This window comes from Oncorhynchus gorbuscha, unplaced genomic scaffold (assembly GCF_021184085.1).
Source record: "Oncorhynchus gorbuscha isolate QuinsamMale2020 ecotype Even-year unplaced genomic scaffold, OgorEven_v1.0 Un_scaffold_4832, whole genome shotgun sequence".
Classification (NCBI taxonomy): domain Eukaryota; kingdom Metazoa; phylum Chordata; class Actinopteri; order Salmoniformes; family Salmonidae; genus Oncorhynchus; species Oncorhynchus gorbuscha.
The window spans coordinates 2031-21249 of NW_025748768.1; the positions used below are offsets into that span (position 1 = coordinate 2031).

General features: G+C 42.2%; 1 protein-coding gene and 1 long non-coding RNA gene across 3 annotated transcripts; both read left to right on the top strand.

Moving 5' to 3' along the window:
* Positions 1-201: 201 nt before the first annotated feature.
* Positions 202-3154, top strand: LOC124028772 (A-kinase anchor protein 8-like). Its single transcript, XM_046340744.1, has 4 exons — positions 202-488; positions 2318-2413; positions 2545-2895; positions 3140-3154. The coding sequence occupies exons 1-4, from the start codon at positions 366-368 to the stop codon at positions 3152-3154; spliced, it is 585 nt and encodes a 194-aa protein (XP_046196700.1). The 5' UTR covers positions 202-365.
* Positions 3155-6722: 3568 nt separating this feature from the next.
* On the top strand, positions 6723-18553 carry LOC124028774. 2 transcript variants are annotated; one of them, XR_006837641.1, is made up of 3 exons: positions 6723-6858; positions 11605-11755; positions 18278-18553. It is a non-coding gene; the product is annotated as an uncharacterized LOC124028774 (long non-coding RNA). The 2 variants fall into 2 exon arrangements; XR_006837642.1 differs by having other exon boundaries at positions 18335-18553.
* Positions 18554-19219: the final 666 nt, after the last annotated feature.

Genomic DNA, 19219 nt, shown 5'->3' on the forward strand with positions numbered 1-19219 from the left:
TTCTCCTCTCTGTAACAGATGCACTGTGTGTTGCGTACGTGTTGCGTACGCACTGTGTGTGCGCTGCGTACGCGCTGCGTGTGCGCTGCGTGCGCGCTGCGTGTGCGCTGCGTGCGCGCTGCGTGTGCGCTGCGTGTGCGCTGCGTGTGCGCTGCGTGCGCTGCGTACGCGCTGTGTGCGCTGCGTACGCGCTGTGTGCGCGCTGCGTACGCGCTGTGTGTGCGCTGCGTACGCGCTGTGTGTGTGTGCGTTGCGTACGTACTACTCTTCTGTGGAACAGGGTGGATTTGTAAAGGTTTTCTCTGTGTTTTTCTTCTCTGCTGGTCCAACTGTTTCCCTGTTTCTCCTCTGTAACAGAGTTGGGTATGGAACACTTCATGAAGAAGGTGGAGGCAGCCCACTGTGCAGCCTGTGACCTCTTCATCCCCATGCAGTTCTACGTCATACAGAAACACCTCAAGTCCCCCGACCACAACTTCAACCGCAAGGTCAGTACACGACACAGCTCAGTGTATAGTGACTGATACCAGGTCAGTACACGACACAGCTCAGTGTATAGTAACTGATACCAGGTCAGTACACGACACAGCTCAGTGTATAGTGACTGATACCAGGTCAGTACACGACACAGCTCAGTGTATAGTGACTGATACCAGGTCAGTACACGACACAGCTCAGTGTATAGTGACTGATACCAGGTCAGTACACGACACAGCTCAGTGTATAGTGACTGATACCAGGTCAGTACACGACACAGCTCAGTGTATAGTGACTGATACCAGGTCAGTACACGACACAGCTCAGTGTATAGTGACTGATACCAGGTCAGTACACGACACAGCTCAGTGTATAGTGACTGATACCAGGTCAGTACACGACACAGCTCAGTGTATAGTGACTGATACCAGGTCAGTACACGACACAGCTCAGTGTATAGTGACTGATACCAGGTCAGTACACGACACAGCTCAGTGTATAGTGACTGATACCAGGTCAGTACACAGCTCAGTGTATAGTGACTGATACCAGGTCAGTACACTGCTCAGTGTATAGTGACTGATACCAGGTCAGTACACTGCTCAGTGTATAGTGACTGATACCAGGTCAGTACACTGCTCAGTGTATAGTGACTGATACCAGGTCAGTACACTGCTCAGTGTATAGTGACTGATACCAGGTCAGTACACTGCTCAGTGTATAGTGACTGATACCAGGTCAGTACACTGCTCAGTGTATAGTGACTGATACCAGGTCAGTACACTGCTCAGTGTATAGTGACTGATACCAGGTCAGTACACTGCTCAGTGTATAGTGACTGATACCAGGTCAGTACACTGCTCAGTGTATAGTGACTGATACCAGGTCAGTACACTGCTCAGTGTATAGTGACTGATACCAGGTCAGTACACTGCTCAGTGTATAGTGACTGATACCAGGTCAGTACACTGCTCAGTGTATAGTGACTGATACCAGGTCAGTACACTGCTCAGTGTATAGTGACTGATACCAGGTCAGTACACACTGCTCAGTGTATAGTGACTGATACCAGGTCAGTACACTGCTCAGTGTATAGTGACTGATACCAGGTCAGTACACTGCTCAGTGTATAGTGACTGATACCAGGTCAGTACACTGCTCAGTGTATAGTGACTGATACCAGGTCAGTACACTGCTCAGTGTATAGTGACTGATACCAGGTCAGTACACTGCTCAGTGTATAGTGACTGATACCAGGTCAGTACACTGCTCAGTGTATAGTGACTGATACCAGGTCAGTACACAGCTCAGTGTATAGTGACTGATACCAGGTCAGTACACAGCTCGGTGTATAGTGACTGATACCAGGTCAGTACACAGCTCGGTGTATAGTGACTGATACCAGGTCAGTACACAGCTCGGTGTATAGTGACTGATACCAGGTCAGTACACGACACAGCTCGGTGTATAGTGACTGATACCAGGTCAGTACACGACACAGCTCGGTGTATAGTGACTGATACCAGGTCAGTACACGACACAGCTCAGTGTATAGTGACTGATACCAGGTCAGTACACGACACAGCTCAGTGTATATTGACTGATACCAGGTCACTACACAGCTCAGTGTATATTGACTGATACCAGGTCACTACACAGCTCAGTGTATATTGACTGTAGGGCAGGATGAGACCAGGTCACTATACAATATAAACCCTGCTTGGTTGGATACAGAAGAATTGGAGGAACAAGTACTTTTTTATTTAAAAGAATTGCTCTGCCCTCCCTGACCTTTCCCCCACTGACTCCTGTGTGACCTTTGCCTCCTGCGTGACCCCAGGGTATGATGGAGCAGTCTAAGAGGGCCAGTCTGTCAGTGGCTCGCAGCATCCTCAATCACAAAATCATCGGAAAGAAGCTGGAGAGTTACCTCAAGGTACACAAACGCCCATCTCACACAGAACCCCCCCCCCCACCTCAGAAACACTGACTCTCTGTGCCTCCATGCACTCATTCACTCACTCACAATCTCTCTCTGACCCTGCCCTTCCTCTCTCCTCTCTGCAGGGTGAGAACCCCTTCCTCGGTAACCAGGACGACCAAGACCCAGAGGACTCGATGAATATGGAGGTGTCAGAGGCTGAGCTGACCAATGAGAGCCTGGCGGAGACCACCAAGGAAGAGGCGGGGCCAGAGACAACGCAGGAGGCCACCGGGGCTGATGGGGTAGAGGAGGAGAAGATGGAGGAGGAGGGGGGAGTGGCGGTAGCAGATGGAGGGGAGGAAGAGGCGCAATTAGAGAAGCCAGTGGGAGGAGAGGGGGACACGCAGGGTGAGGGGGACACGCAGGGTGAGGGGGACACGCAGGGTGAGGGGGACACGCAGGGTGGGGGGGAGGCTGAGGGAGAGCTGGAGCAGGTAGGAGAGGAAGAGGAGGAAGGGTTTGAAGTAGGAGATGAGTTTGGAGAGGAGGATGAGGGAGTGGAAGGAGAGCTGGGAGAGGAAGAGGAGGATGAAGGAGTGGGAGGAGAGGATGAGGGTGTGCCGGTAGAGAAGAAAGACGAGGATGCTGACGTGGTCGTCATAGAGTGACCTTTACCCTCAATGACCCTTTGACCTCCCTCTGGACCAATTAATACAGCCCTCTCTCTCCCTTGTCCAGCCAATCCCACTCTAACCCTTCCACAAACAGCCAATCAGATTCATTCATACTTACCGCCCCCCTCCATTCAGAACTGAGACTCACTAATATACTTCTGATACATCTGTTTTCATATATAGTTTCTCTTCTGTGTAAGTAGACTTTTTTTTGTTGTGCCTTTTGAATCTGTCGGTCTGCGTTGGGATATTTTGACAATGTTTCAGTGGGTAGAGGACCGTGAACTTAGTGTTATTGATATGACACACCCCCTACCTGGTATTACTACTGGACGCACTCCCTGTCCGTCATAGCTAGATTCCTAGGAAGTCTGAGCTGATTGGTTCGTCTCTTGTCGACTCCTCCCAAACGTGCAAAACTTATTTGAAATGTATTTGTTGGTGTGTTTAGATTGAAAGACTGGGCAGGATTTAGTTTTACAGACTGTTGCTGTTGTCATCCATGTTCTTTTTTGGACAGATGAGAATAAATGTTTAAAATGTTTATCTGTTGGTTTGGTTTCTTTGTTGAGCTGATTTCTTCTAGCCTGATCTCAGATTTTTGTGCTTTTGACAATTCCATTGCTGTTGTCAAGACGCATGACAAAGAATTATAGTCAGCATGATCGCACAAACAGACTGGCTGATGTTCTGGGTTTAGATTAGAATACGGTCAAGGGTCAAATTCTTTCTTTACACACATGGTGAAAAGGCTCAGGACAACCTTAACACGACACTGTAAATCCAATCATTCACATTGGGTGCAGCAGGATGGTGGCAGGCAGTGGTTAGAGCGTTGGGCCAGTAACCCGGAAGGTTGCTGGATCCAATCCCAGAGCTGACAAGGTAAAAATCTGTCTTTCTGCCCCTGAGCAAGACGGTTAACCCACTGTTCCCCGGGCGCTGAAGATGTCGATTTAAGGCAGCCCCCCCCACACCTCTGATTCAGTTGGGTTAAATGCGGAAGACTTCTTTGTTGAATATATTGTTGTTTAACTGACTAGGTATCCCCCTTTCCCTGATCAAAGTAGTGTGTTGTTTAACTGACTAGGTATCCCCCTTTCCCTGATCAAAGTAGTGTGTTGTTTAACTGACTAGGTATCCCCCTTTCCCTGATCAAAGTAGTGTGTTGTTTAACTGACTAGGTATCCCCCTTTCCCTGATCAAAGTAGTGTGTTGTTTAACTGACTAGGTATCCCCCTTTCCCTGATCAAAGTAGTGTGTTGTTTAACTGACTAGGTATCCCCCTTTCCCTGATCAAAGTAGTGTGTTGTTTAACTGACTAGGTATCCCCCTTTCCCTGATCAAAGTAGTGTGTTGTTTAAAAGGGCTTTTGGCAGTTACTACATTTTTGGACTTCTAAATGAACATGTACCCATTAATTAATGAAGAACATTACTTCTAAATGAACATGTACCCATTAATTCATGAACATCACTTCTAAATGAACATGTACCCATTAATTAATGAAGAACATTACTTCTAAATGAACATGTACCCATTAATTCATGAACATCACTTCTAAATGAACGTGTACCCATTAATTCATGAACATCTCTTCTAAACGCCTCCATGAGCTTTTAGTTCAGTTGTCATACCTTATCAGAATCCAAAATATAAGCTTATTTTACTCTGTTTAAAACTATAATCTTGATATCATGGATGGTCAGTCCTTGCATCCATAGCTCTATGAATTTGAGTGTTTATATTTCTTCAGTCCCATCCCTTGGCTTTTTACTGAAACAGCAGGCATTGTTATTTCTGCTACTTTAAGGTCTCGTCTTAATGTAGCTCAGTTGGTAGAGCATGGCGCTTGTAACGCCAGGGTAGTGGGTTCGATCCCCGGGACCACCCATACGTAGAATGTATGCACACATGACTGTAAGTCGCTTTGGATAAAAGCGTCTGCTAAATGGCATATATTATATTATTATTATTAAGGTATCTGTGACCAACAGATGCATGTCTGTATTCCCAGTCATGTGAAATTCATTCGGCCCTAATCTATGATTTAGTTAAATTCACTGATGCATACAGCCCACTTGTTCCTTCCTTTTAGTTGATTCATGGTCATCACAGTCAACAAGATTGTATTATGCAGAATGCAGTGTTACAGAAGGACCACCCTTAAGAAAGGTAGGGTTGTAGATCAGAAAACCAGTCCGTATCTGGTGTGACCTCCATTTGCCTCATGCAGCGCAACACATCTCCTTCACATAGAGCTGATCAGGCTGTTGATTGTGGCCTGAGGAGTGTTGTCCCACTCCTCTTCAATGGTTGTGCGAAGTTGCTGGATATTGGCGGGAACTGGAACACGCTGTTGCACACGTCGATCCAGAGCATCCCAAACATGCTCAATGGGTGACATGTCTGGTGAGTATGCAGGCCACGGAAGAACTTGGAACATTTTCAGCTTCCGGGAACTGTGAACAGATTCTTGTGACACGAGCCTTGCATTATACTGAAACAGGAGGTGATGGCAGCAGATGAATGCCACGACAATGGACCACAGGATCTCATCACGGTATCTCTGCATTCAAATTTCCATCGATAAAATGCAATTGTGTTCGTTGTCCATAGCTTATGCCAGTCCATACCATAACCCCACTACCACCATGGGGTGTTCTTTTTACAACTTTGACTTTAAAAAGGGGAGATACTTAAGTCAGTTGTACAACTGAATGCCTTCAACTGAAATGTGTGGTGTTGTCACAAAACTGCACATTTAGAGTGGCCTTTTATTGTCCCCAGCACAAGGTGCACCGGTGTAATGATCATGCTGTTTAATCAGCTTCTTGATATGCCACACCTGTCAGGTGGATGGATTATCTTGGCAAATGAGAAATGCACAGGGATGTAAACAAATTTGTGCACAAAACTTGAGAGATTTAAGCTTTTTGTGCTTATGGAACATTTCTGGGATATTTTATTTCAGGTCAGGTAACATAGGACCAACAATTTACATGTTGCGTTTCTATTGTTGTTCAGTGTAGGATCAGACACCGCCTGTCCCTATAATTTTGATCTGAAAGACCTGAACTCAGAGGGTTGATACTACCAAAGATTGTCTATTATATTGACAAGATATTTGAGTGACCACTTTAAAGATGGAAGACAGGTGGGAGAAGTCGAGATCAGGTGGGAAGGGAAAGGGGATACCTTGTCAATTGCACAACTGAATGCATTCAACCGAAATGTGTCCCAACCCCTCTGAATCCTCTCTGATACTACCATACTTGTGATTAATTGACCACTAGGTGGAGGGCTCACTCCACTATAGGTGGAATTAATTGCGTTTCTTCAAGGTAGAATTTACCATAACATGAGTTTATTATAAGAGTATTAAGAACCTATAGTTTATAAGATTATGTGATGTATAGAAGGTGAAATTATGCAATTGTTACAATATCTATCACAAATTATCCAGTCCATTGACAGTGTGTGGTTACGCGATAATAGGGCAATTAATTGTGATGCTATGTATGGCCATTTATGCAGACCAGTGTATATTGGGTTTTTGTCTATAATAATTTTCAGTGTTTGAAGTTATTGCATCGTATTGCATGTTCCGGGAGACAGAGGTAGGGAGAGGACAGAGGGGATTCGTTCGTGGAGAGTAGACATTCCTCCGAATGACGTCATGACGTTCCCCCTACGTCTGACGTCACTGACGTCGAACGGGGCTGTTTGTTCTGGATTCAGGGGTGAGGAAGACCTGCGCGCGCTGACAACCGACAGAAAAAGGTAAATAAACGTGTTTTGGGGTGTCGCTCCACCGATACCGGTAGGGTAAACGAAGGCATTCGATCTCAGGAATCCGATAAAACACTTAGAACCACACTCGGTCCAGTATTTCGGTTGGTGTCAGTGCGCGAGGTGCCTAGCGGGGCATGGGTTGTCTTATCACAGGCCTGTCGCCGGTGCGGGCGCACGGGAAGATGAATATTCTCTGTATTTACGTTACCTGATTTGCAGTTTATTGCACTTCTTGTGTTTTCGTTCTCTATGCTCCTTGGTGGTACATTAACGGTGATTTTCAGGGGCATGGGCTCTCCCTGTTGTCATTGCGCACGGTAGTTGGGGGACGGTAGCACGCTAACGTTAGTAGCTAGCTAGGTTGTTTGTTTGTAGCACCGTAGGCCGTATTCTTGACAGAAGTTACGCCTGGTTTGGGGCGTATTTTACGCTCCGTGGCGCTGAAAGCACGTGAAATACGACGTAGTTTTTTTTTCTAGAGGAACGTCACAGTCCAAGTTGTATTCTGAAAGGGTGTTTACGTACGGAGCTGTCAGAAAAATGCTGACAGCGATCATGACTAGCTGTTGTATCTCTCGACCAGGGGTCCCAAACTTTTGCAGGTTTTAATTTTATTTCCTGCAATTCTACACATGTTGTCATGGCGTGCAAATAATATTTTGCAGTTGTAAAGCACATGTCTTGCCATTCTATACATATCTAATGTGTATTCATGTGATATTTGAGTGACAAAAAAATGACTATGGGCTAAAAGATCTTTATAACAAAAAAAACGTTAGCTGACATGAGCTACTTGATCTGGACATTTCTGACAAGTTATAAATAGTTCTCTAAGGTCTGTAATGACTAACGAGACAAGAGGAACTGATGATGTACTACCCAATTTAGAGATGACAATTTTCAAGAGTAAGTTTAAAGCTGGACTGAGTTCCTAAAATAAATAACCTGTGGCGACCCCTCCACAGTTGGGGAACCACTGCCCTAGACAACTTAACCTAATCATCTGCTATGCATATTGCATCTCTAGAAATAGTTTTCTTTGAATAAAAGACTGACGTATGTGACAAGAAGCACCATTTTCAATACCCGTTACTCGTTGGTTTGGGACCTTATATTCAGGGTGTTTTGATTTTGCATTATCATTTTTCTCACTTCATTATCTAGTCTGATAAATCAGGCTGGAATACACAAGTAATTGGTATAAACAGCCTTAGACATTTGTGTGAAAGACTAAATGTTCTATGAAATTGCATTTAAACTTACTCTACCTGTTGTCTGTGCGGTTTGTCCTTCTGCTGCTTGACATTTGAGACAAAATATCCAAACGGTAGAGGAAGTTTGAATGTAATTTTATTCAATATCCTGAAACATTTACACAGGATTTTTCACACACGTCTCAGGCTGTTTATACCAATTACTTGTGTATTACAGCCTGATAAATCAGACTAGATAATGTCTAAGGCTGTTTATACCAATTACTTGTGTATTACAGCCTGATAAATCAGACTAGATAATGTCTAAGGCTGTTTATACCAATTACTTGTGTATTACAGCCTGATAAATCAGACTAGATAATGTCTAAGGCTGTTTATACCAATTACTTGTGTATTACAGCCTGATAAATCAGACTAGATCATGTCTAAGGCTGTTTATACCAATTACTTGTGTATTACAGCCTGGTAAATCAGACTAGATAATGTCTAAGGCTGTTTATACCAATTACTTGTGTATTACAGCCTGGTAAATCAGACTAGATAATGTCTAAGGCTGTTTATACCAATTACTTGTGTATTACAGTCTGGTAAATCAGACTAGATAATGTCTAAGGCTGTTTATACCAATTACTTGTGTATTCCAGCCTGATAAATCAGACTAGATCATGTCTAAGGCTGTTTATACCAATTACTTGTGTATTCCAGCCTGATAAATCAGACTAGATAATGTCTAAGGCTGTTTATACCAATTACTTGTGTATTCCAGCCTGATAAATCAGACTAGATCATGTCTAAGGCTGTTTATACCAATTACCTGTGTATTCCAGCCTGATAAATCAGACTAGATAATGTCTAAGGCTGTTTATACCAATTACCTGTGTATTCCAGCCTGATAAATCAGACTAGATAATGTCTAAGGCTGTTTATACCAATTACTTGTGTATTACATTTACATTTAAGTCATTTAGCAGACGCTCTTATCCAGAGCGACTTACAAATTGTTATTCCAGCCTGATTAATCAGACTATTGGTTATCTAGCTAGTTAAAACTCTTTAAAGTTCATGTTATTTGAAGTTAGAGAGGCATATATGGTCTGGAGAAATGTGCGGAGCTAAAATGACCCACTTGTTGTGAGATTGGGTTCCAATGTTTTGACAGCATCGGCTTAGTTGTTGTCAATTATCGTGTGTGTGTGTGTGTGTGTGTGTGTGTGTGTGTGTGTGTGTGTGTGTGTGCGTGTGTGTTCCTCCAAGAACATAAGCAGTAAAACATCATGCTTTACTCCACCGGTGTCAGTCATTCCACGGAGGGCCGAGTGTCTGTGGGGTTTTTGCTCCTCCCTTGTACTTGATTGATGAATTAAGGTCACTGATTAGTAAGGAACTCTCCCTCACCTGGTTGTTTTGGTCTTAATTGAAAGAAAAAGAAGAAAAAACAGCAGACACTAGGCTCTCCATGGAATGAGTTTGACTCCCCTGCTTTACCCTGTCTGTCTCTCTCTCTGCTGTGGGTAGAGACTTAGACAAAGGCTCTCATTTACAATGATTGTTAGTCACATGGAGACATGACTACTTGTTTTCACGGTTTCATCACGACAGACAGACGCTCCGCATCTTGTTGTCTTTGCCTATGCAAACATACAGTGCAGTCAGAAAGTATTCAGACCCCTTGACTTTTTCCACATTTTCTTACGTTACAGCCTTTTTCTAAATTTTTCTCCTTGTCAATCTACACACAATACCTCATAATGACAAAACAAAAACAGTTTTTTTTAGAAATGTTAGCAAATTGATTTAAAAAAAAAATGAAATCACATTATTCAGACCCTTTACTCAGTACTTTGTTGAAGCTCCTGTGGCAGCGAATACAGCCTTGAGTCTTCTTGGGTATGATGCTACAAGTTTGGCACACCTGTATTTGGGGAGTTTCTCCCATTCTTCTCTGCAGATATTCTCCAGCTCTGTCAGGTTGGATGGGGAGCGTCACTGGACACAAGTCTGGGCTCTGCCTGGGTTACTCAAGGACATTCAGAGACGTGTCCCAAAGCCACTCCCACGTTGTCTTGGCTGTGTGCTTAGGGTCGTTCGCCCCAGTCTGAGGTCCTGAGTGCTATGGAGCAGGTTCTCATCAAGGATTTCTCTGTACTTTCTCCGTTCATCTTTCCCTCGATCCTCACTAGTCTCCCATTCCCTGCCGCTGAAAAACATCCCAACAGCATGATGCTGCCACCGCCATGCTTCACCGTAGGGATGGTGCCAGGTTTCCTCAAGACGTGACGCTTGGCATTCACGCCAAAGAGTTCAATCTTGGTTTCATCAGACCAGAGAATCTTGTTTCTAATGGTCTGAGAGTTCTTTGGGTGCCTTTTGGCAAACTCCAAGAGGGCTGTCATGAGCATTTTACTGAGGAGTAGCTTCTATCTGGCCACTCTACCATAAAGGCCTGACTGGTAGGATGCTGCAGAGATGGTTGTCCTTCTAGAAGGTTCTCCCATCTCCACAGAGGAACTCAGGAGCTCTGTTAGAGTGACCATCGGGTTCTTGGTCACCTCGCTGACCAAGGCCCTTCTCCCCTGATTGCTCAGTTTGGCCGGGCGGACAGCTCTCGGGAGAGTCCTGGTGGTTCCAAACATCTTACATGCTGCAGAAATGTTTTGGTACTCTTTCCCCAGATCTGTGCCCCGACATAATCTGTCTCTGAGTTCTATGGACAATTCCTTCGACCTCGTAGCTTGGTTTTTGCTCTGACATGGACTGTCAGCTGTGGGATCTTTATATAAACAGTTGTGTGCCTTTCCAAATCATGTCCAATCAATGGAATTTACCACAGGACAATCAATGGAAACCTGAGTTCAATTTTGAGTCTCATAGCAAAGGGTTTGACTACTTATGTAAATAAGGTATTTCTGTATTTTATTTAAATTTTATACAAATTGTCTAAAAACCTGTTCGCTTCTGTCGTTATGAGGTATTGTGTGTAGATTGCAGAGGGTTTTTATTTATTTAATACATTTTAGAATAAGGCTGTAACAAAATGTGGAAAAGACAAGGGGTCTGAATACTTTCCAAAATGCACCGTACATTACGCCTTCTAGACACACCACACACACGGCTGACGTACAGTCACACTACAACCCTTCTCTTCTCTATATCCCCCCCCCACCAGTGTTGTGTTTCCTTGTCCTTCTACAGCTCTCTCTCAGACCCCCTCTACTCCCCTCGTCAACCAACCGAAGACTGGTTGGTCTCTTTTTCTCTCTCCACCAGTGTTGTGATTCCTTGTCCTTCTACATCTCTCTCTCTTTCTCTCTCTCTCAGACCCCCTCTACTCCCCTCGTCAACCAACCAAACAACCAAAGACTGGTCGGTCTCTCTGTTTCTCTCTCTCTCCACCAGTGTTGTGATTGCTTGTCCTTCTACATTTCTCTCTATCGCTCGCTCTCTCTCAGACCACCTCTACCCCCCTCGTCAACCAACAAACCAAAGGAAGTCTAGCCACTCTCTCCTGCCCCCCCTCCAGGTCACTACTCCACCCCTCTCATCAACCAACCAACCAAAGGAAGACTGGCCCCTCTCTCCTGCCCCCCTCCAGGTCACTACTCTACCTCTCTGTTCTGAGAGATGACACTCCCTCTGGACTAGACCAAGCCTGCACCACAACAGACAAACATGTAAGTCCAGCTGTAAGCTAGCAGCCCGTGTGTGTGTGTTCTAGACTAATGAACAACCTACTAGGACTAAACATCATCATTAGGGAAAGAGGGAGACCTAGTCAGTTGCACAACTGAATGCATTCCAAAAAAATGTGTCTTCTGTATTTGAACCAAACCCCTCTGAATGGGCTCTGGATTCAAACCTGTCTTAAAGGTTGGTAGGTGTATTTATGTCAGGCTAATGAGTAAACGACTACTACACATAATCATTAGATAGTGATGGGGGGGAAGGGGGCATATGCAGTTACATATTTTTAAGATGTATCCTAACGTTTTGACAGTATCCTAATATTAGTTTTTCCTTCATAGCTTGTTCTTCATCTTCTTTTTACGTTGGGAGTCAATTAGTTTTCAGCACTTTTATTTCCATGACTGATCAACACTTGGCTCATTCTTGTCTTTCTGCAGCAGACATATGGTGAGCAATATGTTTGGAACATCAAATCGCAATAAAATCCCAGTATTGAATCACAATACATATAGAATCCTGAGTATCACGATACGTATAGAATCCTGAGAATCACAATACATATAGAATCCTGAGAATCACAATACATATAGAATCCTGAGAATCACAATACATATAGAATCCTGAGTATCACAATACGTATAGAATCCAGAGAATCACAATACATATAGAATCCTGAGAATCACAATACATATAGAATCCTGAGAATCACAATACATATAGAATCCTGAGAATCACAATACGTATAGAATCACTATATGTATAGAATCCTGAGAATCACAATACATATAGAATCCTGAGAATCACAATACATATAGAATCCTGAGAATCACAATACATATAGAATCCTGAGTATCACAATACGTATAGAATCCAGAGAATTACAATACATATAGAATCCTGAGAATCACAATACATATAGAATCCTGAGAATCACAATACATATAGAATCCTGAGAATCACAATACGTATAGAATCACTATATGTATAGAATCCTGAGAATCACAATACATATAGAATCCTGAGAATCACAATACATATAGAATCCTGAGAATCACAATACATATAGAATCCTGAGTATCACAATACATATAGAATCCTGAGTATCACAATACATATAGAATCCTGAGAATCACAATACATATAGAATCCTGAGTATCACAATACGTATAGAATCCTGAGAATCACAATACATATAGAATCCTGAGTATCACAATACATATAGAATCCTGAGAATCACAATACATATAGAATCCTGAGTATCACAATACATATAGAATCCTGAGAATCACAATACATATAGAATCCTGAGTATCACAATACATATAGAATCCTGAGAATCACAATACATATAGAATCCTGAGTATCACAATACATATAGAATCCTGAGAATCACAATACATATAGAATCCTGAGTATCACAATACATATAGAATCCTGAGAATCACAATACATATAGAATCCTGAGTATCACAATACATATAGAATCCTGAGAATCACAATACATATAGAATCCTGAGTATCACAATACATATAGAATCCAGAGAATCACAATACATATAGAATCCTGAGTATCACAATACATATAGAATCCTGAGAATCACAATACATATAGAATCACTATATGTATAGAATCCTGAGAATCACAATACATATAGAATCCTGAGAATCACGATACGTATAGAATCCTGAGAATCACAATACATATAGAATCCTGAGTATCACAATACATATAGAATCCTGAGTATCACAATACATATAGAATCCTGAGTATCACAATACGTATAGAATCACTATATGTATAGAATCACGATACGTATAGAATCCTGAGAATCACAATACATATAGAATCCTGAGTATCACAATACATATAGAATCCTGAGAATCACAATACATATAGAATCCTGAGTATCACAATACATATAGAATCCTGAGTATCACAATACATATAGAATCCTGAGAATCACAATACATATAGAATCCTGAGTATCACAATACATATAGAATCCTGAGAATCACAATACATATAGAATCCTGAGTATCACAATACATATAGAATCCTGAGAATCACAATACATATAGAATCCTGAGTATCACAATACGTATAGAATCCTGAGAATCACAATACATATAGAATCCTGAGTATCACAATACATATAGAATCCTGAGAATCACAATACATATAGAATCACTATATGTATAGAATCCTGAGAATCACAATACATATAGAATCCTGAGAATCACGATACGTATAGAATCCTGAGAATCACAATACGTATAGAATCCTGAGAATCACAATACATATAGAATCCTGAGAATCACAATACATATAGAATCCTGAGAATCACGATACGTATAGAATCCTGAGAATCACAATACATATAGAATCCTGAGTATCACAATACATATAGAATCCTGAGTATCACAATACATATAGAATCCTGAGTATCACAATACATATAGAATCCTGAGAATCACAATACATATAGAATCACTATATGTATAGAATCCTGAGAATCACAATACATATAGAATCCTGAGAATCACAATACGTATAGAATCCTGAGAATCACAATACATATAGAATCCTGAGTATCACAATACATATAGAATCCTGAGAATCACAATACATATAGAATCCTGAGTATCACAATACATATAGAATCCTGAGAATCACAATACATATAGAATCCTGAGAATCACAATACATATAGAATCCTGAGAATCACAATACGTATATAATCCTGAGAATCACAATACGTATAGAATCCTGAGAATCACAATACGTATAGAATCCTGAGAATCACAATACATATAGAATCCTGAGAATCACAATACATATAGAATCCTGAGAATCACAATACATATAGAATCCTGAGAATCACAATACATATAGAATCCTGAGTATCACAATACGTATAGAATCCTGAGAATCACAATACATATAGAATCCTGAGTATCACAATACGTATAGAATCCTGAGAATCACAATACATATAGAATCCTGAGAATCACAATACATATAGAATCCTGAGTATCACAATACATATAGAATCCTGAGAATCACAATACATATAGAATCCTGAGAATCACAATACATATAGAATCCTGAGAATCACAATACATATAGAATCCTGAGAATCACAATACATATAGAATCCTGAGAATCACAATACATATAGAATCCTGAGAATCACAATACATATAGAATCCTGAGAATCACAATACATATAGAATCACTATATGTATAGAATCACTATACGTATAGAATCCAGAGTGTCCTGAGAATCTCAGTATATATCGTATCGTGACAATATTGTATCTTGAGGTTCTTGGCCATTTCCAGCCCTGTTGGTAGGAGTGTTAGTAATTCAACTACTACTACACATCATCATCATTACATAGTCTGATTGGTTGGTAGGAGTGTTAGTAATTCAACTACTACTACACATCATCATCATTACATAGTCTGATTGGTTGGTAGGAGTGTTAGTAATTCAACTACTACTACACATCATCATCATTACATAGTCTGATTGGTTGGTAGGAGTGTTAGTAATTCAACTACTACTACTACACATCATCATTACATAGTCTGATTGGTTGGTAGGAGTGTTAGTAATTCAACTACTACTACACATCATCATTAGATAGTCTTATTGGTTGGTAGGAGTGTTAGTAGTTCAACTACTACTAAACATCATCATTAGATAGTCTTATTGGTTGGTAGGAGTGTTAGTAATTCAACTACTACTACTACACATCATCATTACATAGTCTGATTGGTTGGTAGGAGTGTTAGTAATTCAACTACTACTAAACATCATCATTAGATAGTCTTATTGGTTGGTAGGAGTGTTAGTAATTCAACTACTACTACTACACATCATCATTACATAGTCTGATTGGTTGGTAGGAGTAGTTACTCAACAAATGTTCCTTTTGTTCGATGAAGTCTCTTTATATCTAAAAACCTCAGTTTTGTTTTTTGCATTTTCTTCAGTAATCCACAGGCTCAAACGCAGACAAAAAAAATCAAAATTGTACTTATAAAGTTCATAGAAACATGTCAAACGATGTTTATATTCAATACTCAAGGTTGTTTTTAGCCTAAATAATCGATAATATTTCAACCGGACAATAACGTCGTCAATATAAAAGGTAAACAAGAAATGCACTCTCTCGGGATTGCGCATGATACAGTTCTGTGACACGGCGCGCATGATACAGCTCTGTGACACGGCGCGCACGATACAGCTCTGTGACACGGCGCGCATGATACAGCTCTGTGACACGGCGCGCATGATACAGCTCTGTGACACGGCGCGCATGATACAGCTCTGTGACACGGCGCGCATGATACAGCTCTGTGACACGGCGCGCATGATACAGCTCTGTGACACGGTAGTGTCCACTCATTCAGACGGCTTTTACTCCCCAGTTATCAGAATACAAGCCTGAAACAATTTCTAAAGACTGTTGACATCTAGTGGAAGGCATAGGATCTGCAATTTGAGTCCTAAGTCAATGGATACTGTAAGGGCATTGAATAGAAAACCTACTTCCTGAATGGATTTTTCTCAGGTCTTCGCCTGCCAAATCAGTTCTGTTATACTCAGACACTATTTTAACAGTTTTGGAAACTTTAGAGTGTTTTCTATCCAAATCTACCAGCTATATGCACATCATCATGTCTTCTGGGCCCGAGTAGCAGGCAGTTTAATTTGGGCATGCTTTTCATCCAAAATTCCTAATGCTGCCCCCTACCCTAGAGAAGTTAAATCAAACCATGTTAGAGGACCTTTAACCTTTTATCTGATAGTGTGTGTGTGTGTGTTAGCGCAGTGTGTCTGTGTTTGCTGTGTGTGTGTGTGTGATAGCGTGTGTGTGTGTGTGTGTGTGTGTTTGTGTGTGTGTGTGTGTGTGTGTGTGTGTGTGTGTGGCTGTAGGCGTGTGTGTTGTTTGGGGAAGTCCAGTTTGGTGGTTAGTCTGGGCTGCCAGTGTGTGCAGGGGTCAGTATATAGATCTGTGTGAGTTAGGGTAGTGTGTGTGTGCAGGGGTCGGTATATAGATCTGTGTGAGTTAGGGTAGTGTGTGTGTGGCTGTAGGTGTGTGTGAGTTAGGGTAGTGTGTGTGTGTGTGCAGGGGTCGGTATATATATCTGTGTGAGTTAGGGTAGTGTGTGTGTGTGTGTTGGAAAGTCCAGTTCTGTTGATTAGTCACTGAGACGGTGGGCTGATATGCCTGTGTATGCCGGGGTCAGTGTATAGGACTGTGTTTATATAGTGGGGTCAGTGTATAGGACTGTGTTTATATAGTGGGGTCAGTGTATAGGACTGTGTTTATATAGTGGGGTCAGTGTATAGGACTGTGTTTATATAGTGGGGTCAGTGTATAGGACTGTGTTTATATAGTGGGGTCAGTGTATAGGACTGTGTTTATATAGTGGGGTCAGTGTATAGGACTGTGTTTATGTAGTGGGGTCAGTGTATAGGACTGTGTTTATATAGTGGGGTCAGTGTATAGGACTGTGTTTATATAGTGGGGTCAGTGTATAGGACTGTGTTTATATAGTGGGGTCAGTATATAGGACTGTGTTTATATAGGACTGTGTTTATATAGTGGGGTCAGTGTATAGGACTGTGTTTATATAGTGGGGTCAGTGTATAGGACTGTGTTTATATAGTGGGGTCAGTGTATAGGACTGTGTTTATATAGTGGGGTCAGTGTATAGGACTGTGTTTATGTAGTGGGGTCAGTGTATAGGACTGTGTTTATATAGTGGGGTCAGTGTATAGGACTGTGTTTATATAGTGGGGTCAGTGTATAGGACTGTGTTTATATAGTGGGGTCAGTATATAGGACTGTGTTTATATAGGACTGTGTTTATATAGTGGGGTCAGTGTATAGGACTGTGTTTATGTAGTGGGGTCAGTGTATAGGACTGTGTTTATGTAGTGGGGTCAGTGTATAGGACTGTGTTTATATAGTGGGGTCAGTGTATAGGACTGTGTTTATGTAGTGGGGTCAGTGTATAGGACTGTGTTTATATAGTGGGGTCAGTGTATAGGACTGTGTTTATGTAGTGGGGTCAGTGTATAGGACTGTGTTTATGTAGTGGGGTCAGTGTATAGGACTGTGTTTATATAGTGGGGTCAGTGTATAGGACTGTGTTTATATAGTGGGGTCAGTGTATAGGACTGTGTTTATGTAGTGGGGTCAGTGTATAGGACTGTGTTTATGTAGTGGGGTCAGTGTATAGGACTGTGTTTATATAGTGGGGTCAGTGTATAGGACTGTGTTTATGTAGTGGGGTCAGTGTATAGGACTGTGTTTATATAGTGGGGTCAGTGTATAGGACTGTGTTTATGTAGCTGTGATGATGTTACTCTTCCTCCTAGAGAATCCAGTGGGCTGTGATGATGATGACGATGATGACGTTACTCTTCCTCCCCCTCCTAGAGAATCCAGTGGCTGTGATGATGATGATGTTACTCTTCCTCCCTTCATAGACAATCCAATGGGCTGGGATGATGACTATGATGACGTTACTCTCCCCCCCCTTCTAGAGAATCCAGTGGGCTGTGATGATGACGATGATGACGTTACTCTTCCTCCTCCCTTCAGAGAGTCCAGCGTTTTGTGTGATGGCCTGAGAGGGCTTCCCAGTCTAGCCTGCCTGCCTCTCCCGGGTCCAAACTGTCTGACTGGGACTCCCCCCCTCCCCGCCTGCTACGCCCTGCCTCCGTCGCCATGGGAGACGGCCTGGAGGCGGGCAGCAGCCTAGACCCCGCCCCCGCTCCCACTCCTGTAACCCCCGCCCCCGAGACATGGAACCCCTCGAGGCCGAAACGACAGACCAACCAGCTACAGGTAGTGTGTGTGTGTGTGTGTGTGTGTGTGTGTGTGTGTGTGTGTGTGTGTGTGTGTGTGTGTGTGTGTGTGTGTGTGTGTGTGTGTGTGTGTGTGTGTGTGTGTGTGTGTGTGTGTGTGTGTGTGTGTGTGTGTGTGTGTGTGTGTGTGTGTGTCGAACCACAGAACAACTAGTTTTGACTACTGATAATGTACTGTTTGATGGATTGGTTGGTTGGTTGGTCGGGGCCATATAAAATAATATGAAATGTTTTTTTTGTTTTTTTTTGCCTGATTCTGTGGAGTTTTCTCAGGTTTCCGTTTTCATTCTCAAACTCACACTTTTTTTTATAGACCAAAATTTGATATTCAGTCCACATCAATTCTTAAACCACATCATGACTAGACGTCGACCGATTACGATTTTCAACGCGGATTACGCAGACTGCTCTATCAAATCATAGACTTAATTATAACATAACACACAGAAATACGAGCCTTAGGTCATTAATATGGTAGAATCAGGAAACTATCATTTAGAAAACAAGACGTTTATTCTTTCACTGAAATACGGAACTGTTCCGTATTTTATCTAAGGGGTG